The 27,897-nt window shown below is 41.1% G+C and overlaps 1 protein-coding gene across 3 annotated transcripts; it reads right to left on the bottom strand.

The window, feature by feature from the left end:
• Window positions 1-3,013: 3,013 nt before the first annotated feature.
• Window positions 3,014-27,877, bottom strand: LOC114282464 (uncharacterized). Of its 3 annotated transcripts, none has more exons than XR_014328369.1 (2): window positions 5,135-27,877; window positions 3,014-3,286 (listed from the first exon to the last, which is right to left on the bottom strand). XR_014328369.1 is itself a non-coding variant. In XM_082867493.1 (2 exons), the coding sequence occupies exon 2, from the start codon at window positions 23,815-23,817 to the stop codon at window positions 22,546-22,548; it is 1,272 nt and encodes a 423-aa protein (XP_082723619.1). In that variant the 5' UTR covers window positions 23,818-26,482; window positions 27,498-27,874; the 3' UTR covers window positions 13,381-22,545. The 3 variants fall into 3 exon arrangements, 1 of the variants encoding a protein (XP_082723619.1); XR_014328370.1 differs by having other exon boundaries at window positions 27,498-27,860; XM_082867493.1 differs by lacking the exon at window positions 3,014-3,286 and having other exon boundaries at window positions 13,381-26,482; window positions 27,498-27,874.
• Window positions 27,878-27,897: the final 20 nt, after the last annotated feature.

The raw sequence follows: 27,897 nt of genomic DNA, 5'->3' as shown, positions 1-27,897 counted from the left end.
TATTGAATTGCACATATACAAGTTTAATTGAATTTTGGAAGTGTTTTGAAATTATGTAAAATTTGTGATTAAACTCTTGTTGTGGACCTTATAAATCATGTTATAATATGAAACCAAATTTGGGGGTAAGAATTAGTGATGGTATGGAGGACATGAGCCTTGGGATGAAATGATGAAATGGAGATTTAAGAGTTCACCTTGAATTATGTTGAATTGCATTTAGTGGTGTTGAATTGAATTGTGTTGAAATGAATTGTGTTGAACTATGTTGAATTGTATTGAGTTGAGTTGTGTTGGGTTGGGTTGAGTTGTATTGGATGGCGTGTGTTGGTATCCGCACAGGGAGTTGAAGATGTTTTTGGGGCCCCACGTCCCGCCATATAATAGCCGGCAAATGTGGGGGGGAGGGGGGTTTGAATTAAAGGTGTCCAAATACCCTGTCTAGACTTATCACTGGACGAATGTGGAAAAAATGATTTTTGGGGTCCCACACAGTCCCGTCGTATAATAGCTGGCAAAAGTGGAAAAACGGATGGTTTTGAAAATGTTTTGGGTGCCCACTTCCTGCCGTATAATAGCCGGCAAATGTGTGGGTGGTTTTTAAAGTTGAAAATGTTTTTGGGTGTTCATTTCCTACGGTATGACAGTCGATAAATGTGGAAAGACATGGTTTTTGAGAAAATGTTTTTTTTTTTTAGTTCACTTTCCGCCGTATAATAGCCAGCAAAAGGTGGACGATGTTAAGAATTGGGTGCCTGCTATCCCGCCGTATCAAGTCGGCAAAAGGTGGAATGTATTGAGAAATGTGTTGAGTCAGTGATAATATGTGTAAATTGTAATGAACTTATGAAATTACAATTTAATGTGTACTTTGGTACGGAGGGGAAATGCATATGGAAATTATTTGAAAAGAATGGACAATGAAATAGTAATTGCATAAGGGGTTGGTGATAACGAACTCACCGGGTTGTTTGTATCTATAAGGAAAGATTTAAAGTTTTGTTTTTGTAATTAATTAAGAAATTGAATGGGTTTCTTATTCTTGTGTTGTGTTGAATCATAATTGATAATGCAAATGTGGATGTGATGTAGTTGTTAGACAAGTAGGAGTTGAGTGTAGGAGAATTGTTATTGAATAAAAAGGAGATTTGGATTTCTACATTATAGAGTTATAGCAATAATGGATAGACAAGTGAGAATAGAATGTATAAGGGTTATTTTTGGAGTACTAAGGGAATTTAAACTTTGAGGTTATGGAGTTATAATAATTGTGAATAATAAAAAGGTAAATAGAAATAAAATGAGGAATACTTTGGAATTGGTTAATAAATTTAAATTGATGTTGTTCCTTAAATATATTGGTTTCATAAAAGATTTATAGTTTCTAATGATAAGAGATAATTTTTATGGCTGAAGGTTTTTCTTAAATATTCAAATAAATTTTGAGAAAAATGTACTCTAGGTATGATATTTTGAAATTACAAAATGTCACCCTACTCTATGGTATCACACTGCATGCATGATCATTTCTATCTATGTGTTAGTTATTGTTGTAGAACTATAAGATTCCTACTAGGCAATTATGCTCATCCCTTGTTGTTTCATTTTTTTTACAGGAAGAGAATTCAGATTTATTGGTTGGAGAGATAAGATGTCCATGTGTCTTTTGTGTGTAATTTCATTGTAGATGTGAAAGAAATAAATATTGTACATTGATGTTTGTAATTATTTATTTGTAGCTCCACCGTGGAAGCTTGACTTTTATTAATGTTATTGTTGTATTCATTGAGAGAGAGAGAGAGAGAAAGAGAACATGTATTATTTTGTTTCTATTACTCAAAGGTAATAGATATATATATATATATATAAAATAAAAAAAGGACCTAAATTATAGACTTTTGGTAATGTTTCCAAGTAATTAAAAAGTTGGGGTGTTTCACGCTTCACCTAGGCACCAACCGATTGCATGTCTTCTGCAACTCAAAATTGGTCATCACTCAATTAAAAAGGAAGTATGCAGCTACGAACGACCGAATGGCAGCCTATGTAAAAACGAAAAATTCCTTTCTCACAAAGTTCGACCACTACGAGCTGAATCAGATTACCTGTGATCAGAATACTCATGTAGATGCCCTTGCTTGTTTGTCTTCTGCCATTAATTCAAAAGTCAAGCGAACCATCGAAATGGGATTCATCTCAGAGCCGAGTATCAGTTTCCCTGAGTCTGTTCGTGTCAACGTCATTGACTCAAGGCCGAGTTGGAAGGATCCCATCGCCACATTTCTTTCCTTAGAACAGTTGCCAACAGACAAGAAAGAAGCCCATAAGTTGCGGAATAAAGCCCTACGATACTATTTAGACCCCTATGGTAAGCTTTACAAAAAATCTCTCAGGGTCGTACTTGGAATGTTTTCATGTAGATAGAGTGGAGGATTTCTTGGTTGAAATACACGAAAGCAGTTGCGGTGCCCATTCTGGAGGGCGTTCATTGGCCTACCGAGCCGTAACTCAGGGATATTATTAGCCAACCATGCATATTGATGCTGAGAACTACATAAAGAAGTGTGAACAATACCAGAAGTTCTCTCCATTAACTCATTTGCCTGCCGAAGAATTGAATTATGTTACTAGTTCTTGGCTTTTTGCTCAATGGGGCCTGGACATCGTCGAACCATTGCTAAGGGGTCCGAGAAACAAATGGTTCTTGATTGTTGCAATAGATTACTTCAAAAAATGGGTTGAGGCTGAACCACTAGCACATATTTAAGACGTGGATGTTAAACGCTTTGTATGGAAGAACATTATAACCCGATTCGGCATACCTATAGCACTTATATCCGGCAACGGCACCGAATTCGACTGTTGCGTCTATCGGGAACTGTACGAAACATATTCTCACGACCCAAACTTACCCCTATAGGTTTAGCGTCATAACCGGCCAGTAATTCATAGATTACTACAACCTCAAAGAAAAAATTGCAAAATATTTTAAATAATATTGGGGCCTGAAACAGAAGCAAAATAAAAATAATAATGTTCATTGAGTTGTGCGTACATGACCAACTGTAGTAATTCAAAACATTCTTAACACACTTTATACATACATGTACGAAGACATACTTTATATCTCACACACACTATATGAAGGACTTTTAACAAAATACAAAGATTAACCAAAGCTTGACAAAATAAAACAAGCCTCTACACAGAGGCACTTCTTGGGTGGCTTGACAAAGAGGTGGACTCCGGAGGAAACTCTAATGTTGATCCTTCAATTGCTCACCACCTACACATATATATATAAAGAGTGAGCTAATACCCAGTGAATAATAGCCAATTAAAGATGTTATATGAATGAGATTCTTAATTAAGTAATTCATATTTATACATAATACATGTAAATCCAAATCAGAACGACTTCAAGTCCAATTCATCATGCTTTTAAGGCATATCAGAAAGGCAAAATGACCTTGGGTCTAAAGTACTCATTCATACAGAACGACCTCAGGTCCAAAACACTTGTTCATACAGAATGACCTCGGGTCCAAAATGCTTGTCCAACGATATTACAGAATGGCCTCGGCCTAATCATAGCACAGAACGACCTTGAGCCCAATCACATTACAGAACGACCTCGGGTCCATCATTTCCATATTCATATCTATGCATATTCATATTCGTGATCATGATCACATTCGTTGTCAGATGGCCTTAGGCCCATTCTGTGTCCTTGACATACATATCAAACGGCCTTGGGCCCATTTCATATCTTGTCAAATATATCAAACGGCCTTGGGCCCATTTCATATACATACAGAACGACCTTTGGTCCATGTAATCAAACACACAGAACGGCCTTTAGGCCCATTTCATATTCATTCAGAACGACCTTCGGTCTATTCAGATGATTTCATTCTTATCAATTTCATTATAGAATCTTGCACAATCAGACAAATAGAACGCTCATTCATAATTTGAATTCACAAATCCAAAAAACTTACACATGAGTAGTATTTAAAAATAGCATATATGAACATATCTTTACTAAAGTATTATTCATAGTGTTCAGATGCCTGGTTCACCCTTATAGTTGACCCTACACAATTCATAATACACATAGAAATCAGGTCACAATACAATTCATTTTGTTCTTAACTTGTTTAATTCTCTTAGGTTTCTTTCTTACTATTTCAATTCATTTATAATGCTCAATGTATGCCTAAGAACGCTTAGAAATAAAAGAGAACGAAAATCGGAATATGAAACAGCTTTTCAAATTTTCTGAAACAGGGCACTTCGCTCGAGCGACAACTTCTTCGCTCGAGCGATGAGGACGAATTCTAGGTTTTCTAGAATGTTGTTTAACTTCAAAACATATTACCAAGGCTTCAATTCTTCATTTTCTTGTCAATTTCTTTCTAATCTCATAAAATTTGATTTCAAACTCTTTTCCATTTTCCTTCAAAACATGAAATCAAAGTTGTAAACTCCTTAGAAAATCATTTACATGTATGGAATTGACATCAAAATTAACCAATTTTATATTTTTATAAATTTTCTTCATATCAAACCGCAAATTCAAACTCATAAGTCTTTTAAACATGGATTAAAGTCTCAAACTAATTATTTTCCAACTTAAGTCCATAATCTTAAACTTAACTCAATTTGCAACCTCAACTTAATTCATAATCATAGATGTTCCAAAATATGTTTAATTTGAATAAAACTCTTAAATTACATTGCATGCATGGATTAAAAATCTAATTATAAAATCAAAACTTTATCTAACTTTAGGATTAATTCCAAATTTCCATAAACTTGATTTTCATAAAACATTTCCTTTTCTCTTCAAATATGAACTTGAATGGCTCAATTTCTTCAAAATCCAAGATGTATGTAAATATGGGCTCAAATACTCATAGAATTCCCTCATGCATGTAACAATGGAACTTAATTGCATGCAATATTATAAAAAATCAAGCTCAAAATAATTAGTTTCCATAAACATGAGTCTAGCTTAATTTTCTTTATCTTTTTGCTAATTCCTTTTAATCACATGATTTTGATTCCAATTTTATCTTTAATTGCAAGTGTAATGTAATGATTCTACACAAAATAAACATAAATTCCATACCTTGGGTTTTAATTTTAGAATATTTAGTTGAATCCCTTCTCATCTTTTGTTTTCTTTATTCCAGCAACTCTCTCTCTTCTCTCTCTCTCTCTCTCTCTCTCTCTCTCTCTCTCTCGATTTCCTTCATCTTTTTTTTATTTGTTTTGTTTTTTTGAACTTCTCCAGCAAAATGAAAAAAATGAGTTCAACCTCACTTCTCTCATTTACATATAACACATATACACACCTCTCACTTCAACACGTGCACACACACACCTCACATATTGAAGCTCCAGCACAACACTAGGCACTATAATAATGTGCTAGCACACTCCCACAAGAATTATAATCTCCTACACACAACTTCACAATTAATCTTGGTGTCCCTGCTATTCGGCATTGTTATGCCTTGGCCAAATCTTCTGGCCGGCAGGGGCGCTACTTTCTCAAGGCTAAGGACACCGACCATCATTTGGTGACTATGCTTACCAGCTCTGGCAAGCGAGTTGACGATGTTATGGTCGTTGTCCGAGGCAACTAGGAATTCGGAGAGGGCGAAGATCACTTGTGCCCAGATGAAAAGGTGAACCAGGTGGTCGTATAGTTCCTTACGTGTATTTGTTATATATTTATCTAGCTTTCCTTCCATGCACTTATCATTTTATTTATGCAAGCAACGATTTGAATAAAGTTCTGGTTTCGGCTGTCGACGCTGTGCTTGCGGAAATCAAAACCACACTCTAGTTCTTTGGCCGTCCAAACCTCCAGAAGCAAGGGAGGGCGGCCCACATATTTCTGAGATACGAGCCGATTTACTCAACCTTTTCGGCCGTAGACAACATTCTGATTCCAAGTGGCGAACAGCAGCTCACGGCCCTTATCTTCCCCAACTTCAAAAACCTCAAGCAGGTTGGTTTGGAAGCTTCTGATTTGGAGCAAGTGGAAGAACACGTAGCCGAAGAAGTCGCCGAGCAGCCGAATTAGTCCATTTTGAAAGCCGAAGAAGTTGATAAGGCTCTAAACTTGTCTTTTGAAGAAGCCAGCCTTAATCGATCCAACTCTCTATCCACTTCCGGCCAAGGGGACGTCTTCTTGGAAGATATTTTTACCGACTTAGAGGACCTTCCTGGCACGTAACCTGAGAACATGGCTGGGAAGTCGCTCACACAGCTGGCCAAAGAGGAAAAATGCCGAAAGGATGGCCGCCCGGAGGAGGGCCGAGACCAACTAATCTGAACCTCCCCCTGTTGCCGTGATTGAATCTTCTCCGCCTGTTATCGTGGAAGAAATGACTTAGATTGAAACGGCTGAGACGAAGCAAATAATCGAACAGTTGGATCAGGAGGCTGAGCAAAGGGGGAAAAAGCGTCCCGTAGAGGGCAAAGCCAACCCTAAGGAAAACCTTACCGATAAACGGCCGCGCATAGAGGAGTCGGACTCGGTTGTGCCCTTCACGGTTTAACCCAGGATAAAGAACGTGCCGATTGCTTCTGATGCGTTGGCTCTTAAAGATCCGGTGGTGGCCTTGAGCATGGCTTCCTTAATTTCCCTGCCGGTTGACAGAGCGACTTTTTCGACGAGCCAGATTTGCTGTCAATAGCATTAGTCGCTCAATCAGCCATATTGGTACATGACTTGAGCCTTATCTGCAGTCTTCCGCCTTTATTTTTTTATGTTTTATTTTTTAACTCTAATTCCTTGTTTTACAGACGGCGGGCAGGATAGGTGAGATTGGTCGCCGTCAACATGACGCTATTGAATAGATCGACTTTCTGAAAGACGAAATTGAAAATGAAAAGAGCAAGGCCGTGGAGGCCTGTCAAAGAGCCAAGTCCGAGGCGGCGAAAGCGGCGGTGGAACGTGCAAGAGCCGACGCCGAGGAGGAAAAAGCGAAGAGTTCCGACCAACTCAAGTTGGCCACCAAAGAGAGGGCAAACACGAGCGAAGACGCGCTCAAGTTAGCCAAGGAGGTGATTGCCAAATTGGAAGCCGATTTGGAAGAGTCGAAGAAGGCAAAGGAAATGGCCGACTCCTAGATTTCCAAAGCATTCCAAGCTGGGAAAGACGCCGCCTTGGAGAACTACGTGGAAGAAGTACCCAAGTTCGAGAATTCGGGGCTTCAAACACGGCTGGCTCAAAGCCCTTACTGCCGCTAATGTGACATTGGTGCAGCCGATTCCATACAAGCATGTGGACGTTGAGCCGCTGAAGTCTGACCTTGAAGATTGACTAGGGTGATACTTTGATTTTTGTTAGGCATCTCCCATGCATAGTTTTTGTAGATTTTTGTTAGTAGATTTTTGTTTATTTACTTTGGTTAGAAGTTAATGTAGGGTAATTTTCATGTGTAAAATGACTACTATCTGTACTTAATTTATTAATGAAAATTTTCTTTGCTTTTCTGTCTATTGCATGTGCTAGTTAACAATCTAGTAGGATGTAAGATCATGAGATGAGTAAATTAAACATCCAATTAAATAGCTACATATCTTTGCAATTTGGCTGAATAAATTAACGAATCTGCCCTTGCACTAGTTAATGAACGAACCGGAACGCCGAATATCGATGGTTCATGGATTGGCTGGGGCACATGAACCTATCGGCGTAAGGCCTTGAAATTTAGCTGATAAGATTAACGAATCTGCCCTTGCCCCAGCTAACAAATGAACTGGAGTGCCAAATATTTGTGTTCATGGATTGGCTGGGGCACATGAACTTATCAGCGCAAGGCCTTGAAATTTAGCCGATTAGATTAACGAATCTATCCTTGCCCCAGCTAATGAATGAATTGGAACGCCGAATATCGGTGGTTCATGAATTGGCTGGGGCACATGAACCTATCGGCGCAAGGCCGTGAAATTTAGCCAATAAGATTAACGAAGCTGCTCTTGTCCTAACTAATGAATGAACTGGAGCGCCGAATATCTGTGTTCATGGATTGGCTCGGGCACATGAACTTATCGGCGCAAGGCCTTGAAATTTAGCTGATTATATTAACGAATCTGCCCTTGCCCTAGCTAATGAATGAATCGGAACGCCAAATATCGGTGGTTCATGGATTGGCTGGGGCACATGAACCTATTGGTGTAAGGCCTTGAAAGCAAGCATTGATGAGAGTGCCTCGAGAGTGCTGCATTGGTAATGAATAAATGGGGTGGGGGCTGCGTGCGTGGAGATGCCATTGTTGTATTCAAATCCAACAAATTGGGAGAGGAAAAAAGCAGTGTGGATGACTGTGGATGGCAAGAAGACTATTCTTTAACAGCAGAGGGGAAGATAGAACACTGGCAGAACTGGACGCAGAGATGAATGGAGGTAGCGAACCTATGCGCACAGGGAGTAGGACGTCGAGGGAGCGTGAAAAATGTCATTCCCCACGTCATCGAAGTAGGTCACCCAGAAAGGAAAAATAGCAACGAGGTAACTCCTTTCACTCGAGAGGAGAAACCAGTGCGACATCGCGCCCGTTGAGTTTTTTGATTTTCGTTGGGAACAAACCGATGACGGAGGCGAATTCCATTATCCATGACCCAAATGTACCAGTCTAGTTCGCTCGACAGATTTTTTCACCAAAAGTTTAGCAGTCCACGGTCGGCCGAGCTAATTATAAGATTTTCAGGAGGACGTTCGTGGAGCAGTAAAGGGTTTGTCTACCGCCTATGAAATCGACATGCATCTTCGTGCCGCACAAACAGAGATAGAGCAAAAGGATGCTCGCATTCAGAGCTTGCAAGCCCGCGCAGAAAAGGCCAAAAATGAGCTGAAGAAAGCTAACACCTCTGAGGCTTATTCGGTGAGTCAAGTGAATTTGATTGTCGGTTGTAGACACCTCATTTTTGACTACCCTTAAGACTTGGGCGCTACTGATTGCTTACTTGGTGATGAAAGTTATGCAGTGTAAAGGTTCAATTTCTTCGGCAAGGAAAGAGTCAAATCCCAACCTCACACCCCATTTTTGGACCAAAACGATTTTGTACAAAAAGATTTTAGACCTTAAAACCCTCTCTTTCAAAATATTTTTGAAAAAAAGTGCCTACGCTATTTCGAGGCTCGCATTTCGTTAAATATTGCGCTTTTCAGTAAACCGAGCAAGGACAAAGTAGAAATGAATGAAAGAGAGGTGAACTCTTTGAAAAAATCTTTAAAACATCTTTTTTAGAGGTTTGGGGTTGAAGAAAATGGAAGAGGAGAGAAGAAACCAAGTTGGGGGAGAAGATGGGCATGAACTATTAAGAGAGAGTCGAGCACCCCTCGCTAAATCAGGCCAGTCCACTTGTACACTTGGATTTCAGCTATGAGGCCACCACCATTGGAAAATGGACTTCTGGAGCTTCATTTTCCACTCAAGAATCACCTCAAGCCAAGGCCAGATGAGGGAGATATGACTGGTTGAAGTTAGGCATCAATTCGGTTGGACCGAAAATGAGCAGTCTTCACTAAAATAGGAATATCTCTTAGCGCACTTGGAATTTTGATCTGAGGATGCCACCATTGGAAAGCTTACTTCCAGGGCTTCAATTTAGACACACGAATGACCTGAAAAGGAGTCCAGATGAAGAAGTTATACCCGTTTAAAGTCGGGCTTGGAAGCAGATTTTTAGTGGTTGACCGACCACCACAAGTGGACGGCCGGCCAGAAAAGTGGTTGTTGGCTACTAAAGTGGCCGGCTGGCCACTAATGTCCCAAACTCAGATATTTTGCAGATCTTTTCCCTCCAGGTGTCTTCCACAAGCTCCAGCTGTCCTGTAATCAGATATTTTGACCTTGAGCTCATATATTGCTATATATTGAAGTCATATCTCTCATATTTCAAGGTTAGAAAGTTTGGGAGCCTCTCTCTCTAAAATCTCTCTCTTTACATTCCTATCTCTCTAGAGTTCTCTCTTGCCCTTTTGTGCATAGAAGTAGAAAAACACTTCTAGTTTGCCTAGACATCCTTCATCAAAGTTGCATATCTTTGGGCTAAGGTCCCTTGAAACCTTTTTTTAGGCTGTTGGAAGGTTGTTTGAGCCTAAGAAAGTGGCTAATTTGTGCTGAACTTCAAGAGGTATAACTATCTCCCTTTTAGCTTGTTTTGCATACTAGCTTTGCCATAGTTTTCAACTACTTTGGGGCTGTTTTTGGGATGGTATTGAACTATAAAAACCTCTGTTTTTCAGTCCTAAAAGTGTTGGTTTAAGGCTTGTTTGGTTAAGGGGTGGTTCCCCTCCTTTGCCCTTTGGCTTGTAAAGCCTTTTGAGCCATCTTTCAAAGCTTTTGAAACCCCTTTTTCTTGGCCTTTTAACCACTGAATTCTAGGGAAATTTTAGTGGTAGAAAGTTGGTTTTGAGGACCAAAATAAGATGGGGTGGTCCCCTCTCCTCATATCTTGTTTGCATGTGTAGATGGCCTACTATTTGAGCATCTCTTCTACCTTTTTATAGCCTAGTTCAAGCATGTTTTTGGCCTTATTTTAACATGTTATAACTCTGTTTTTGGTTGGTTGGAGTACCTCTTGTTTGCTTCTTACACTTGTAGTGTAATTTTGCTCACTAGCCTAGCATGCCTAATGAGTTAGCCTATCATTCTAGCTTGTGTTAGCTCAACTCCAGCACATTTTTGCTACTAATTTAGCATGCTTTAGCTCTGTTTTGGGTGGTCTTGGTCATATGTTCTTTGCTTTGTATAGCTATAGTGTAAATGGCCTTTACTAGCTTTGAGTTTTAGGGACTCTAGCATGCTTTGCTTGTGATGTTTGCATGATATGGTATCATTTTGTATGGGATTTCAGAGCATATATTACTGTCGCACTCTCACATATCCCACCCTTTCATTGCTTTTGAGAGTTGTGCTTTGTGTCTTGTTTGTGAGCCAATATGCGAGCATGTCTTTCTTGCCTTTTGTGCCTAAGTTTCAGCATGTTTAGGTCACTGATTTGGCATGATTAAGCTATATTTTGAGCTGGTTTGATCACATGAGCTTTGCTTTATATGCTTGTAGTGCAATTGTTCTAAATTGCCTAGCATATGCTATTGTTTTGGCCTCTTAATATAGCTATTCTTAGGTTATTTCAAGCATGTTTTAGAACTCTATTTAGGGTGTTTTAGGATTGTATTGGACTGTTGGTCCCTTTTGAGCATTGTATTGCATGTCTCTAGTGTTGTGTCCCTCACTAGTTTAATGCTTTTAGGCCCTTAGCATGTCTTGCATGTGTTGCTTACATGATTTAGTGTCTTTAGCATGCCATATCAACATTGAAAGTCTGCAATCTCCCTTTGTTCTTCACTTTTGAATTTGCTTTTGAAAGTGGTCTTGAGCCCCTTGTTGACTTGAGCATGAAATTAAGGTTCTCATGCCTAATGGTTTTAACTCTCTTTTGAGGGTTCCCCTTAATCAACAGCATGAGACTTCTTTCATGCTCAAGACACTTGTGGCTTAGGCCATCTTTCCAATTAAGGACTTTCACATTAGACTTAACTGGTTAAAGGACTAATTGGTAAGCTAAAATGAGTAAACAAAATTGAATCAAGTAAAACATGACTAAGATAAGCATGTTGTTTGCATTGCATGTGTTTGGATCGGACGTTAATCTAAACACAAGAAATGTGGGACGTTTCATACTCGAAGTGATGAAACGTGTCACATTTCTTGGTCGCCAACACCCTTGATCATGCATGATGGGGTGAAGGCTCTTTGTGTATTGTTTGTGCATTCACTAAGCTTATACAAGCTCGGTTTTTGGGCCATCATGCATTGAGATGCTTGGTTGGTAGCTTGAGAGCCGAGTGCCACACTCCTTTGAGCTTGAGACATGATGAGGAGAGTGGCAGTACACACATTTCCTTGCAAATACATTGTCTTGGCTCTGTTGTTCTCTGTTGCAGCAAAACCAGCATTTTGGGAAAGAAGGTAGCCGACCGGCCAGTGGCAGTAGCCGACCGGCCACTTTCACTAGTCGATCTGCCAGTTAAGGTGGCCGGCAGCTACTTTTTGTGGCCAACCGGCCACCAGTCCATTTTTGGGTAGAAATTATCCTGTTTTGGAGTAGAAACAGTCTGGAGGTTGGTTCAATGTTCAGAGATCAAGGCAAGTGCAAACAGAGACAGTCGAAGGCAAGGCAATGGACTTTCAGGAGGACGCCAACCGAGCATGCATATCTCCCTCACTCGCGAGGCCACTTTACTTGCTTTAATTAGTTAGTTATAGTTAATTATTTGATTCGAGTATTGTACTTAATTAGTTTGTGTAACTAATTATCCAATTTCAATATGTTGTAATTAATTAGCTAAGATAGTTAATTAGTTGTTTTGTAATAATTAGCTTAGCTTAGTGTAGCTTAGCTTAATTATTCGGACCCTCCTTCAAGAGGGCGCAATATTGTAATAAGGGTGCGTATGTGTGTGCATGTTTTCCAACCCCACTTATTTCTCCCTTTTACTTAACCGCTTTTGATGGTTAGTCTAGGGCACGTTTCAATTAGCATACCTTATGTTTGCATATTTGCATCATTCATTTATATTGGATGCATCGAGGCTCAGCGCATCATTCAAACTGCATCGTATTTCAATACTTATTTGAATATGTGTATCAAATCGTTGCATTCATATGCTGTAGACACCTCATTTTTGACCATCCTCGAGACTTGGACGTCATCGTTTGAACACACGATGATCATCCATCTTCGTGTTCGTTTTGAGTTCTCGAAGGTCTCAACTGCGCGTCATGCCTTAGGATCTCTCAACTTGTCTATTTTGTGCTTGGTTGTGGACCAAGGACTTGTGGTTTTGCTTCTGAGGGAAGAGGGTGGCTTGTTGGCCATCCCTACAACCCATCGGCCAAGCCTTGTCTTCTTGTCATCGGCCATTGGTGGTGGCCGATCGGCACTCTTTTTGGACTATCAGCCATATCTTTTGGCCGAGACCTTTTTACCTACTTTTGCAGATATTTTTGTGCGAACTGTGACAACTGGTGAGCATAGATTTCATCCTCCATACACGTGTATGAAGGGATTGAATCAAGACTCAAGCTTGCTCAACATGCTTGAGATTTGATTTTCTATAAGAAGGGAGACCCTCTCCCTTTCCAGAGGTTCTGAAAATTGAGATACAAGTTATATATCTCTCTCTATATTTCCTCTCTCTATATATATATTTGTGCTTGTTTGTGCTTAGAAGTGCATTTTCTTCACACTTTTACACTAAAGCACCTAGTGAAACACCACACTCTTGTTGTTGAGGTGCTTAAGAGTTTTGTTTGAACTCAAAGTTTGGTTTTTAGCTCAGATAGCTGCTGGAGTTGTTGCTCTAAAGTTGTTCTACAAGGGTGAGATTCTAACCCTTAAAACCCTTGTTTTGGCTTAAGCTTTTGGACCTATTTGCATGCTTATTTAGGCCTAACTTTCTACTATAAAAAGTTCTGATTTTTAAGGCTTAACATGTTTGTTTAAAGTCTCTTTTGTGTTGGGGGTAGTCTCCCCCCCCCCCTTAGGCCTTGTTTGGCCTTGTTTTTGTGTCATCCTTGTAAGCTATTGGGACCACCTTGTTTTGGCCTTCTCACCACTAAAACTCAGAGGAATTTCAGTGGTGGAAATGATGTTTTGAGGTCCCAAATAGGAGGGGGTCATCCCCTCTCCTTATGTCTTGTATGCTTGCCTTATTGGCCTCATGTTTGAGCTTGGTTTTCTAGCATGTGTTGGCTTGATCTCCACTTGTTTTTGGTGTTATTTTAGCATGCATTGACTCTGTTTTGGGTTAGGTTGATAGCCTCTTGCATGCTTAATATACTTGTAGTGCAATCTTCTTCATTGCCTTAATATGCATCATGCTTTGGATCATCGTTCTAGCATGATTTTGGATTAACTTCAACAAGCTTTTGGTCATGTTTTTAGCATGCTCTAGCTCTATTTCATGTTGTTTTGGTCGTGCATGCATTGCTTTGTATAGCTATGGTTCAATCTAACTTGTTAGCTTTGAGTTTCCAAGCCACTAGCATGCATTGCTTGGGCTATTCACATGATTTGGCATCATTTGTTATGAGATTTCAGTGCATGTAGTGTGTTCATGCACTCACATTTGTCACTCTTTCCATGCATTGGAGAGTTAGTTCTTTATGCCTTAGAATGAGCCATTGCGTATGCCGTTTTGCCTAAACTTGTAAGCTGCCATATCAGTATGTATTTGGTCTCATTTTGCCATGATATAGCTCTGATTTTTGTTGTTAAAGTCACCTCATGCTTGGTTTTGATAGGTGTAGTGTAATACTCCTTATTAGCCTTGAAAGTTCATGCTTCATGCCCTTCATGCTAGCATGTTTTAGCTTTGGTCTATGCATGTTTTAATCTCATTTTGACATGTTCTAGGACTGTTTTGGGTTGCCTTGGCCATATGCTTCATGTTTTACATAGTTGTAGTGCAATTGGCCTTATTAGCTTTGAGTTTTGAGCACCATAGCATGTTTAATTTATGACATGTATGTGATTTGGCATCATTTACAATGGCATTTCAGAGCATATAGACTTGTCATGCTCCCACTTCTTTCACCCTTTGAGTGCCTCTAAAGGTTGTGCATTGTTGCCTAGCTTATGGACCAATATGTGTGCATGAATGTCTTGCCTTTTTGGTGCCTTAGTTTTGGTGTTATGGCCATTGATTTGGGCATGATTGAGATCTGTCCACTTTTGGTTTAAGTCCATTAAGTATGTGGTTTGCATGTTGTTGCATGCTTGGTACATTGCATGTTGTTGCATGCTAGTTGCATTGCATGACATTGTTGCATGGTTGTTTGCAATGTTGTTGCATGCTTGAGTTACATTGTATGTTTGCATGCTTAGGTTGCATTGCATTTGGCATGCTTGAGTCACATCGCATTGTGTGTGCATATGTTGCATTCTGTTTAGAAACTTGGGCATGCATTGCATTGTGTTTGGTTTTGGTGTTAGTCCAAACACGGGGAATGAGGGATGTTTCATACTTGAAGTGATGAAACGTGCCTCAATTCTCGGTCGCCGACCCTCATGCTTATGCATGGTAGAGGTTAAGGCATTTATGTGTTTTTTTGTGCATTCATGTGACATTGATTTGTGCAACTCGGCCTCTTTGGCCATCATGCATCGAGATGTGTGATTGATGGCTCGAGAGCCGAGCACTACACACCTTTGAGCCTTAGACATGATAAAGGGTGTAGTTGCACACACATTTTCTTGCAAATACATTGTCATACCTCTATTTGTGCTCTGTTGCAGCAAAAGGAGAAGTTTGCAGGAAGAATTGGCCGATCGGCTATCTAATGTGCCGATCGGCTATCAATAATTGGTCGATAGCCTGGAATTTGGCCGATGACCATTATTATTTGGCCGATGGCTACACCTTTTGGCTGACTACCCCTCAGATGGTTCCTAAGGTAGGTCAGGAGCATCACAGAAGTTGGCATAATTTTCAGAGGTGCAGAAGTGTGCAAACAGAGGCAACATGAGGCATGGTAATGGATTTCCGAGCGAAGTCAATCGAGCATGCATATGCCCCTCTTCTCGAGGCTGTTTTAACTGCTTTGTATAGTTAGTTAATTTGTAATTAATTAGTTAATGTGTTAGCTAATTTAATTCATCGTTGCAAATTCTTAATTAGCTTAGCATAGCTAATTTCCAATTTGGTGTTATAATAACTAGTCTAATTAGATTATTAGATTAGCTGCTCAGCCTAGCGTAGCTAGTTTGTATTATTCATTCGGACCCTCCGTCGAGAGGGCCAACTGTTGTAATAAGCGTGCGTGTGTGTGATGCATGTCTTCCAATCCCCATTTCTTTCTCTCTTTTACTTACCAACTTTCGATGGTTAGTTTTAGGGCATGTTTCAAATTAGCATCCTTATGCTAGCATGTTGCATTCATTCATCCGTATTGCATGCACCAGGCTCGGCGTATCATACTAACTGCATTGTATTTCAATCCATTTACTTGAATACATGTATCGAATTGTCGCACTCATATGCTATCTTAGAATAGTCGAGCCTATCTTAGTTGCATTTTGCATGTGTTGCATTAGCCATCTTAACATGAACTAGGATCATGCATGATTTCTAACTAGTTCTTTGTTTTGGCTCAGAGTATACTGTGAGTGTTTACGCTTTAGCATCTTGCATGTGTGTAAATGTTGTCATGTTAGCATGCTTGCCATGAGGCTAACTGCTTAAGTGATTAACTGCCTGAATGCCTGTGGGCGAAGGTTATATTGCTTGAATTAGAACAATTCATCAAAATGCGAGTTTTAAACCCACTTGAGAGTGGCAAAAATCATATTTTCTAAGCCCACTTGAGGGTGGCAAAATCCACGACTTAGCCTACTTGCGAGTAGCACCTCCAAACCGTTTTCAAACAAACGAACATGAAATGTTTTGTTCCAACTTAGACGATCTAGTCTATACTTGTATGTTGTGCACATCACATAGTAATTCTAGGTTAATAACAGGAATAAGAACACATGTGTTTTCAAAAATAAAATATCATGTTAATAAAGGCCGATCTTTGATCGGGCGAGCAGGGGTGCTCATTGCATGACATTCCCTTCTCGTACCCAAGTTCCCGAGCTGAGGCAACTTTGGTGATGACGGACACGTGGCCTTAGGCACGAGTCAGGGTTTCCTAAATTTTTCAAAATAAAATATTTAGGTGGCGACTCTGTATCTGGCAAAGCAGTCCATGTTTGGCACTTGTTTATTAAAATCGATTTTCCAAAATGATTTGCCGGATTTGGACTCTTTGGTGATTTATCAGTCTTGCATTGCACTTTGCGAGATTAGATTCAGAACCGTGACATGAGTCCAAACTGTAGTAGCTAATGAACGAAGCGATTCGCGCCCTCTCGCGCGGAGAGCGGAGTTCTCGGGGCAGTCTACATATGCCATCTTAGATAGTCGAGCCTATTTAGTTGCATTATTACATGTGTTACATTAAGCATCTTGTATAGTTAGGATCATGCATATTTCTAACTAGCTTTTGTTTTAGCTCGGAGCACTCTGTAAGTTTTTACGCTTTAGCATACTTGCATAAGTGTGAGTGTTGCCATGATAGCATGCTTGCCATGAGGCTATTTGCTTAAATGCTAAACTGCATGAATGCCTGTAGGTGAAAGCTTTGTTGCCTAAATTGGGACAATTCGACGAATGTGAGTTTTAAGCCCACTTTGCGAAATGGCAAATCATCATGTTTTAAGCCCACTTGAGGGTGGCAAATCCGCGCTTTAGCCCACTTGCGAGTGGCACTTTCAAACTAGTTTCGAAAAACAAACATGAGTTGTTTTGTTCCAATTCTCGAGATTTAGTCTATACTTGTATATGTGCGCCACATAGTAAAGTTGGATTAATAACCGGATAAGAACACATGAGGTTTATAAAACAACATATCATGATTAGTAGAGGTCGATCCTTTGATCGGGCGAGCGGGGGTGCTCATTGCATGACCTTCCCCTCTCGTACCCAAGTTCCCGAGCCGAGGCAACTTTGGTGATGACGGACACATGGCCTTTGACAGGAGTCAGGGTTTCCTAAATTTTTCAAAAATAAAATATTTAAGTGACGACTCTATAATCTGGCAAAACAGTCCAATTTTGGCATTATTTGATCTAAAATCAATTTCTCAAAATGATTTGCCGGATTGGACTTTTTGGTGTTTATCAGTCTCACATTACACTTTGTGAGATTAGATTCAGAACCGTGACAAGAGTCTGAACTGTAGTAAGACCAATTTGCGCCTCGTCGAAAGGGGGGCGCGCGAAGAAAGTTGGGTCTACAGTTTCTGGCAACTCTACTGGGGATTTAGAGAACTTGACTCGAACTCATGATATATTGTTTTATCTACATTTATGTGTTTCTTTGCATTGCATTTGCATAGGTGCGCCTAAGTCACAGTATTTGCCATCTGCTATTCCTGAACGGTTTACCGGAGGCTTGCTTGGAAAAACGTGCCATAAGACTGACCAACTGCGGGTTCTGCCACGATGGGAACACAAATCTCGGATCTAGATTACCGTTGTACCGTTTGATCCTCCTTTCACTTCTCAGTGTTAGGAGCGAGAGGTGTATTAGGTGGTCTTGCTGAGGTATCCCCTTTGACCATCTGACCTAGTTACATATCGGAAGCCATAGAGACAATTCCAAACAAGGACAGGCTACTCACTCGAATACAGAATTGTTTGAAACTGCATGCGTGCGTAGTGAAACCCTAGCTCCTGACGAAACTAGGACAGGGAAACCTTCCCCCACCATAGGGATGTTTTGGCTCTTACTTGCTTGATATGTGTTGTTAGGGTATGTCTCTACAGGAATGCATGTATCAGTTACAAGTCTGGGTTTCAGTCTGAGGACATTAGTGTTTCAGGGTATCAGTATTGTGGCAGAAAATTTTGGGGCAGAATTCAGTAGAGAGCACAGTCATTCAGCTATGCTCATATCTGCTCTATTGAAATTATTCTAAATGTCTATATGCTATTTCGTTCAATGTTTGAAGATTAAGTTATGTCTACTACTTTATGTCAATCGCGTTTGCGCTTATCAATCTCAATATTTGCGGATGGGGTTCCAAATTCGGAGGCTTTTTTTTTTTTTTTTGCCCTATTGTTATTTCCACGAAAGGCGCTCTGAATTCGGAGGCTTGCTCGGCCCAAACGTGTCATTCACAAAGGGCGCTCCGAATTCGGAGGCTTTTTATGTTGGCCAATCGTGATTTCCACGAAGGGCGCTCCGAATTTGGAGGCTTCCTCGGCCCAAACGTGTCATTCACGAAGGGCGCTTCGAATTCGGCGGCTTTTTCGGCCCAAAAATGTCATTCACGAACGGCGCTCCGAATTCAGAGGCTTTTTCGACCCAAACGTATCATTCACAAAGAGCGCTCCGAATTCGAAGGCTTGTTCGGCCCAAACGTGTCATTCACGAAGGGCACTCTGAATTTGAAGGCTTTTTGTGTTGGCCAATCATGATTCACGAAAGGCGGTCCGAATTTAGAGGCTTGTTCAGCCCAAACGTGTTATTCATGAAGGGTGCTCCAAATTCGGAGGCTTTTTGTGTTGACCAATCGTGATTCGCGAAGAGTGCTCCGAATGCAGAGGCTTACTCAATCCAAACGTGTCATTCACGAAGGGCGCTCCAAATTTGGAAGTTTTTATGTTGGCCAATTGTGATTTCCACGAAGGGCGCTCCTAATTCGGAGGCTTTTTGTGTTGGCCAACCGTGATTTGCACGAAGGACGCTCTGAATTCAAAGGCTTTTTGTGTTGGCCAATCATGATTCACGAAGGGCGCTTCGAATACGGAGGCTTACTCGGCCCAAACGTGTCATTCACGAAGGGCACTCCAAATTCAGAGGCTTTTTATGTTGGCAAATTGTGATTTCCATGAAGGGCGCTCCGAATTCAGAGGCTTACTCGGCCCAAACGTGTCATTCACAAAGGGCACTTCGAATTCGGAGGCTTTTTGTATTGGCCAATCATGATTCACAAAGGGCGCTCCGAATGCGGAGGCTTATTCGGCCCAAACATATCTTTCACGAATGGCGCTCCGAATTCGGAGGCTTTTTCGGCCCAAACGTGTCATTCACGGAGGGCACTCCGAATTCGGAGGCTTTTAATGTTGGCTAATCGTGATTTTCACGAAAGGCGCTCCGAATTCGGAGGCTTTTTCACACAACCAGCACTCACTGGGCAACACAACCAGAACTTATTGGGCAACAGAGAACATTGTATTGAAAAAAAAAAGATATACACGGCGTAAAATCAAAACAAGCTGTCGTGCCGTACATGTTAACTTAATGATAAAATTTGCACAATTGTGTGGAATTCCATGGACGCAGCATGCTTCTTTTATCCATGTCATTGAGCCGATATGCCCTTGTCCCTGCGATTGAGTCAATCTGATAAGGGCCGCCCCAGTTAGGACCCAATTTTCCGTCAGCCGGATTGCTAGCAGCGGGAAACACTTTCTTGAGGACCAATTCTCCTGGTGTATAACGACATAGCTGAACACGTTGATTATACGATTTAGTAAGCTATTGCTGGTACCGTGCCATGGAAGCAAGGGCACGGTCTCGGCATTCTTCAATCAGAGTCAAGTCCAATGCCAACATCATGTCATTTCGGCCCATGTCAAAATCCTTCGATTTCAAGGTTGGGAGGCCGATCTCCAAGGGGATGATTGCCTGAGTTCTGAAGCAAAGAGCAAACGGCGTTTCCCCAGTGGATCGCCTTGGAGTAGTGCGATGAGCCCACAGCATGCTGGGCAACTCTTCGACCCATCTGCCTTTAGCTTTCTCCAGCCTCTTCTTGATGCCATCCAAAATAACCTTGTTGGTGGCCTCCGCTTGACCATTGCTTTGGGGGTAAGCCGGCGGGGAAAAGTAGGGCTGGATACCATAAGTGTTGCACAATTCTCGGTACACGCCATAATCAAACTGGGTACCGTTGTCTGAAACAAGTGCTCGTGGTATGCCAAGTCTCGTTATGATGTTTTTCCATACAAAACGCTTAACGTCGGAATCTCAAATATGTGTTAGTGCCTCCGTTTCGACACACTTTGTGAAATAATCCGTCGCAACAATTAGGAATCGCCTGTTGCTTGGGACCCATGGTAATGGTCCAACGTTATCAAGCCCTCATTGAGCGAACGGCCAAGGACTAGTGATAGAATTTAACTCCTCAGCAGGCAGATGAGTTAAAGGGGAAAACTTCTGGCATTGCTCACATTTTTTAACATAACACTCGGCATTAGTTCGCATGGTCGGCCAATAGTACCCCTGCGATACGGCGCGATGGGCCAGAGAACATCCACCCGAATAGTCACCACAACTGCCTTCATGTATTTCAGACAAAAGTTTCTCAACTTTATCCGAGTGAACACATTCTAAGTACGGCCCAGAGAGATTTTTTGTAGAGCTTCCCCTGCGGATCCAAGTAGTATCGGAGGGCTTTGTTTCGCAGTTTGTGTGCTTCCTTCTTATCCATCGAAAGCTGCTCTGAAGATAGAAATGCGACGATAGGGTCCATCCAACTTAGACCCGGTTCGATAACGTTAACTTGAACTGATTCTGAAAAGGCAATGCTCGGCTCAGGGACGAACCCTACTTCGATTGTCTGCTTAATTTCTGAGTTGATGGCAGAGACTAAGCAAGCCAGGGCGTCTGCATGCGTGTTCTGATCCCGGGTTATTTGATTCAATTTGTGGTGATCAAATTTCGCGAGCAAAGAATTCGTCATTTTCATATAGGCTGTCATACGGTCATTTTTGGCTGCATATTCCCCTTTCAACTAGTTGATTACTAGCTTTGAGTCACAGAAAACAAGTAGACGACTCGCACCGAGGTGAAGTGTATTTCGCAGGCCGGTTAATAGTGCTTCGTATTCGACCTCATGGTTCGATGCGTCGAAGCCCAATTTGACGGCCTATTCGATTATTGCCCCTTCGGGGGTCATGATTATTACGCCAACCCCACTGCCACACTGGTTGGATGACCCGTCGCAATACATTTGCCAAACGTCACCAACATACATTCTCCAGTTGGGCTTAGTTTGCACTTGATCAAACTTAAAGTCGGCAAGGGATCCTGTGAATTCAGCTACAAAGTTGGCAAGCACTTGCCCTTTGATGGAAGTTCTAGGTAGTAACTGAATATCATACTGGTCGAGTTCAAAAGCCCATTTTGAAACGCGCCCCGACGCTTCTGCGTTGCGGAGCGCTAACTGGAAGGGATATTCCATTGGTACGCCAATGGTATGCCCCTGAAAGTAGTGCATCAGCTTTCTTACAGCCATGACAAAAGGAAGGATAAGCTTCTCTAATGGAAGGTAACGTGTTTCGGCGTCGGCCATAACTTTGTTCACATAGTAAACTGGTTGCTGCTCCCCAAGTTCTTCCCTTAACAATACGACGCTGACCGCCCGGTCGAATACTGCCAGATACAGAATGAGCGGATCGCCGGCCGCAGGTGTTGCCAAAAATGGTACGGATTGCCGGCCCAGGTGTTACCAAGAGTGGTACAGGGCTTAGTAGACTTCAAGCCGTCCAAAGCGGCCTGGCACTCGGGGGTCTAATCAAATGCTCTGCCTTGCCAAAGTGTGTGAAAGAATTGTCGGCAGCGATCTGTGGAACGACTAATAAACCTGTTAAGCGCGGCGGCCATCCCCATCAGCTTCTGAACCTCTTTGACTGACCGTGGGGATCCAAGCTCTAGAATTGTCATGATTTGCCTCGGATTGGCTTCAATTCTACGGTGGTTAACGATGTAGCCAAGGAATTTGTCGGATCCAATGCCGAATGCACACTTGGAAACGTTCAATTTCATCTTGTACTTTCGAAGGATGCCGAATGTCTCTGACAAATCGACTAGATGGGAGTGCTTTTCCTTGGATTTGACCACCATATCGTTGATGTATACTTGCATGGTACGGCCAAGTTGTTCCTTGAACATGGCAGTCACTAGTCTTTGATAAGTTGCCCCGTATTCTTTAGCCCAAAAGGCATGACTTTGTAGCAATAGATTCCTCTTGGGGTAAGGAATGCGGTTTTTTCTTGATCCTCTGAATGCATGGCAATTTGATGATAGCCCCTGTAGGCATCCAAGAAGCTCATGCGTTGATGAGGTGCCTTTGCATCTACGAGTTGGTCTATTCTGGGTAGGGGAAAACAGTCCTTAGGACAAGCTTTGTTCAAGTCCGTGAAATCCACACAGACACGCCAAGAGCTATTCTTCTTCTTTACAACCACAATATTGGATAACCATGTAGGATATGTTACTTTGTGAATCGCCCCGACGTTAAGTAACCGACCTACTTCTTCAACAACGGTCGAAGTATGCTCCGCGGTTGACCACTGACTTCTTTGAATAATTGGCTTACATTTCAAATCAACGTTCAAGCGATGTTGAGCCACTGATGGATCCATTCCTGGCATCTCGTATGGGGACCATGCAAATACATCAATATTGCCGAGTAAGAATGATACCAACTCCTGCCTTTCGATTTTATCCAAGGAAGCGCCGATCATGAAGAACTTGTCAGGACTTCCGTCAATTTCGATCCAATGCAGGGCATCGGTTGCTTTTTCACTTGGGATCCTCCCAATGTCTTCGAGGCTCTCCCTATCCGGTACCTCAATTGAATGCACTTCCAATTCCCTTGGTGGCTTTGCAGCTAAAAGATAGCATGCCTGCGCCGATTTCTGAGAGCCGTGAATTTGTTCGATACCGTATTCAGTTAGAAAACGAAGTAGTTGGTAGTAGGTGCTTGGCACGGCTTGCATCGTATGTAACCAAGTTCTGCCCATGATGAGATTATATGGCGAAGGAAGCTTGACCACCAGAAATTCTACATATGCTGATCTAGTGTCAGCCCGTACTGGTAATGTGATTTTGCCCAAAGGATACTCCAAGTCAGCATTGAAGCCAAATAACAGGTAATCAACCGGAGACAAGGCTAAATCGGTAAAACCAAGTTTGACGAAAGTTTTGTAATACATTATTTTTGAAGTGCTGCCTTGGTCAACGAGAACACGCTCAATGGTGAATCTGTTTACGCGTAGCTCGATGATGAGGGGATCAGTGTGGGGGTGGGTCACTCCAACTAAATCACTATCATTGAAACTAATCCTTCCAGTGTCGTGGGGCCGTTTCGCTGGCGTCATTGGGCTATGGGGGCTAGATGACAACTGGATTGTAAGCAACTCGGGTGGCGCCTGCAAGCTGTGTATCATAAGAATTACACCAAGAGGAGGTGACTCCGGCCGTAGAGCTACTATATTTGTTGAATTATTCTTTCAGACGTATTGCGTTAGACAGCCGTTTTGCACCAATTCTTCAAGGTGATCTTTTAATGCATAACAACTATTGGTGTTGTGACCATGGTCTTTATGATACTCACACCGTGTATCCTGTCTTCTCGCATCGAGAGGTCCCGTCATCTTGGGCGGCCACTTGAAGAACGGAAGGTGCTGCACATTCAACAGAATCTTATTGATCGGCTCTGTTAACTCCGTGTATTTCGTGCCTGAGCGCCTTGTGCGCCAGCTATTCACTTAATACTGTTCATTAGCTCGATGTGAACATTGGTCGTTTGATCGGTGCGGTTCACGCCTTTTGTCTCGTTTAGGTCGACTCCGCCGCTAGGGGCTTCTTGATGGCAGGCACTAATCGGCTAAATAATTCCCGATGTGGCCGTCTCAATGGCTTTATGTTCGACCTTGACTCGTAGGGCATCGTCTTCCATTTTGTAGTATTCTTCGACCTTCTTCATTAATGCCCAGATGGTTTTGGGGGCTGCCTGGTTAATGAACTGCGAAAGGGGCTATCAGGATGCAATCCCATCTTAAAGGCGGTGATGGCCACGGAATCATTGCAAGCATCATCTACCAAATTAAAGCACTCTCAATAGTGGGCCGAGTATTCACGAAGAGTTTCTTTCGGTCTAATTTGCATGACCTAGAAGAAATCGGCTTGTTTCGGCTGGACTTCATTAGTGATGAATCTCACCCTGAATGATTTTTGGAGTTGGTGAAAGCTCTTAATCGATGCCGGCTCCAGTTTATAGTACCACCTCACGGCTAATGATTGGAAATATTTGACACATAAGGGCTTCGTCGTTAGCATGGAGCATCATCGTAATGACGAATGTGATCAATGGAGTCTGATTTTCTGTCGTAGAGGGTGAACGACGGTGCCTTGAACTTTTTGGGAAGCATAGCCGTTGTAATTCGTCACACGAATGGGTCATGTTTATCTTCCTCATCCGAATCATCGCTTCTCCCTCGTTTATGCCATATATATGGACTTCCTTTAGAAGAGCTGGATACATCAACGCGCCCTTTCTTTCTGGGCTCTAGGGATGGTGAGTCTAAATCACTGTCATTATTGCGTTTCTGAAGTCGACGTCGGTGACCATCCTTCTTTCCCGAAGGTTGAACCCGGTCTTGGCATGCGGCTTGTTGGGATTTCGCCACCTCCAAGGCCAAATCTAGGCGCAGGCGCTCATTCTCAGCCATTATGTTCTCCAACCGTTGCTCATTTTGCTTTGCTTGATCCATAATCGTCTGCATTGTCTCATGCATTAAAGTTGAGGGTGAGGTCTGAGCTACTGAATCAAAGTTCAAGGCACGTCGCGTGGCGATATTCTCCGGTCCCAGCATGTTTCTTGGAGTGAGGTCGTCTCTTGGTGTAGTTTCGTCAGCGACTATCGGAGGATCTTCTGTGACGCTCGCCATGAATATGCTTGAATATTCCCACAGACAGCGCCAATTGTGGAGAAGTAGGTTTGGAAATACTCTTGGATCCTGAAGGACGTCCCTGATCCTCTGATCGCCACCTGAAAAGGGGATTAACACTCCAGACGGGGGTGCCGAAATTAACACCCCGACGAACAAGTTAGTACAGGTCTCTTGTTTACTTGAGTCTTAAGTTTTTGGATCTATTCTCACATACCTTTCTTTGGTTGATGTTCCTCTATTTATATTCACTTTTAGGCCCTAGGGTCGGGCCCACTCTTAATCCATTGTGTGATTGCTCATTTGGCCCCTTATGTCGTATGCCAATTTCCACTTGGCTTTTTGTTCAGCTAGTTCTATGGCCGATTAGTCTATTCGGCTTTGGGATTGTATAGGTCAGAGCCGAATGTAATATATATCCTGATTATCGTCAGATGTTATTCGGCTTCCCTGCATGTACCGTTATTCGGCTCCCACAAGCATCTCTAATGGTATTTGTTAAAATAACATTACCATTGCTATAATTTGGCGATGAATTGTTTTTTTATCAAATTATAGCAATGGTACTCCAATGGTGCAAAACTATTTTGGCAAATATCAACCGACTTTCCCTCCAATTTTGTAAGTGATGTTTGGAAATAGGTTTTTGAATTTTTTTTATTGTTTATTTTTTATCTTTTATAACTTTTTTTAAAAAAATTAATATATATACATATAAACATAATTCACCCCACCATTCACATACCACTACAAAATTAAAAAACAAAAATTTACCTATATATACAATTTTGCATATATATATAAAATAATAAAATTGTACATATATGTAATTCACTCCATCCATATATAATTTAGTGGTGTTTCAAATCCTTCCAAGCTCCATCTATACTGTCTCTCTTTGTCCTCCTTTTTTTTGACCCTTCTTTTTTTTTTTGTTTTTCTATGCAAGAGGCAGTCCACTTCACGACTTTCCTCTCAATTCTCACCTTCTCTCTCCATAAAAAGCTTAAGAAAACAAAGCAACAACCAAAATCAAACTCTATCTTCATCTTGATCCACTCTCTGAAACCCTCCCAAATAGAAACCCAAGTAAACCCTAAATCGAGAGAGGTTGAAACCCTAAATTGATGATGAAGAAGAACCCGAAACCCCAAGTTTAACCCTGCACGAAGATGAAATCGTCTAAAATCCATCAAGCACCTTGAAATCTAGGTAATTATTGTTTAAAATTGGCTTCAGATTTATTGAGATTTGTTTGAGATCTGTTGAAATTGCTTGAAATTTGTTTGAGGTTGCTTTAAATTTGATTGAAATTGCTTGATTGTTGTTGTTGTTGACTGATTCTATTTAGAAAAAAAGTTGGTGAATTTTGAAACAAAGAAAATTAGCAATTGCCAAATCGTTTAAAAATTTTGGTTATTTTTCAAAAAGAAAAATTGTTGAATTTTGTTTTTAAAAAAAAAAAATTGATCTGTTTTTGGGAGGTTTTTTTTGGGAAAGTATGAGAAAGGGAGGGAGGGAATGAAGGAAAACCATTGGTTTTGGGTGAGATGGTAGATTTGGCAGCTGTCAAAACTGTTGCCAAATTTGACACATGATTTGGCAAATGCCAAATTTGATAGCTGTTATACTATGCCATTGGAGAACCCATTTTTGCCAAGCCTGACATATTATAGCTTTGACAGCTCTTTTAAAAAATCATTGGAATTGCTCTTATAGTATAGCAAATTTGACATTGCTATGAGCATCTTCAATAATTTACCATTAAGGTTGCCAAAACTAAAATATAACAGCTCCAAGCAAAAATTAGGTGTCCAAATGGTTGAAAATGACAAATGTCAGATGTGCCAACTTAACCAAAAGCCAACTGTTTCCTTCTCTCCTTCTCTCCCTCATCCTTCACAGCAAAACAAGGCCAAATTATTATTATTTTTTTCCAAATTCACCAAAAAAAAATTAAAATAGATATTTGTTTAAAACATAAATTGTTTAAATTTTTTTTTAAACATAAATTGATTCACCAATTTTGAACAGAAATTAAGAAATCCAATCCAAATCTGAAGTAATCAACAGAAGCAATCAAGCAATTTAATTTTTTTTCAGATAATTTCAACAAATCTTAGGCAATCATAGCATCTATCTCACACAATATGAACAAAATTAAAGGGAATAAATACTTGGATTTCAAGTTTTTTTTCAATATTTCAGACAAAATCAGCGTCCACAGCTACTTCGTCTTCATCTTCTATGTTTTTCATCTTCATCTTCTCCATTAGGAAGTCGATTTAAATGAATGATTTCAAGGGTTTGGGGTTAGGGTTTGAAACTCGAAAAGAAAGACAGTCAAAAGCATAAATCGAAGACAATGGAGGATTGAGATGTGTGAGTGAGATAAAGACTCAGGGTAGAAGAGAATAAAGAAGGTTGGTGATAAGAGATAAAGATGGAGAGGAAGAGAGAGAGAGAGAGAGAGAGATGATTGATTCTTGCACAAAAGAGGGATAAAGATGGAAAGAGAAAGAGAGAGTCGACTGGTTTTTGGTGAGATATGATCAATAAGATCTCGTTTGGCATGGG

Source organism: Camellia sinensis, chromosome 4, assembly GCF_055761805.1.
Source record: "Camellia sinensis isolate YWXY chromosome 4, ASM5576180v1, whole genome shotgun sequence".
NCBI classification, from domain to species: Eukaryota; Viridiplantae; Streptophyta; class Magnoliopsida; order Ericales; family Theaceae; genus Camellia; species Camellia sinensis.
Note: the sequence above shows the minus strand (reverse complement) of the source record. Positions and strands in the feature narration are given on the sequence as shown.

Bases quoted from the DNA above. Each gene is read 5' to 3' on its own strand.
- LOC114282464 (XM_082867493.1), bottom strand. From the start codon at position 23,817: ATGATACACAGCTTGCAGGCGCCACCCGAGTTGCTTACAATCCAGTTG.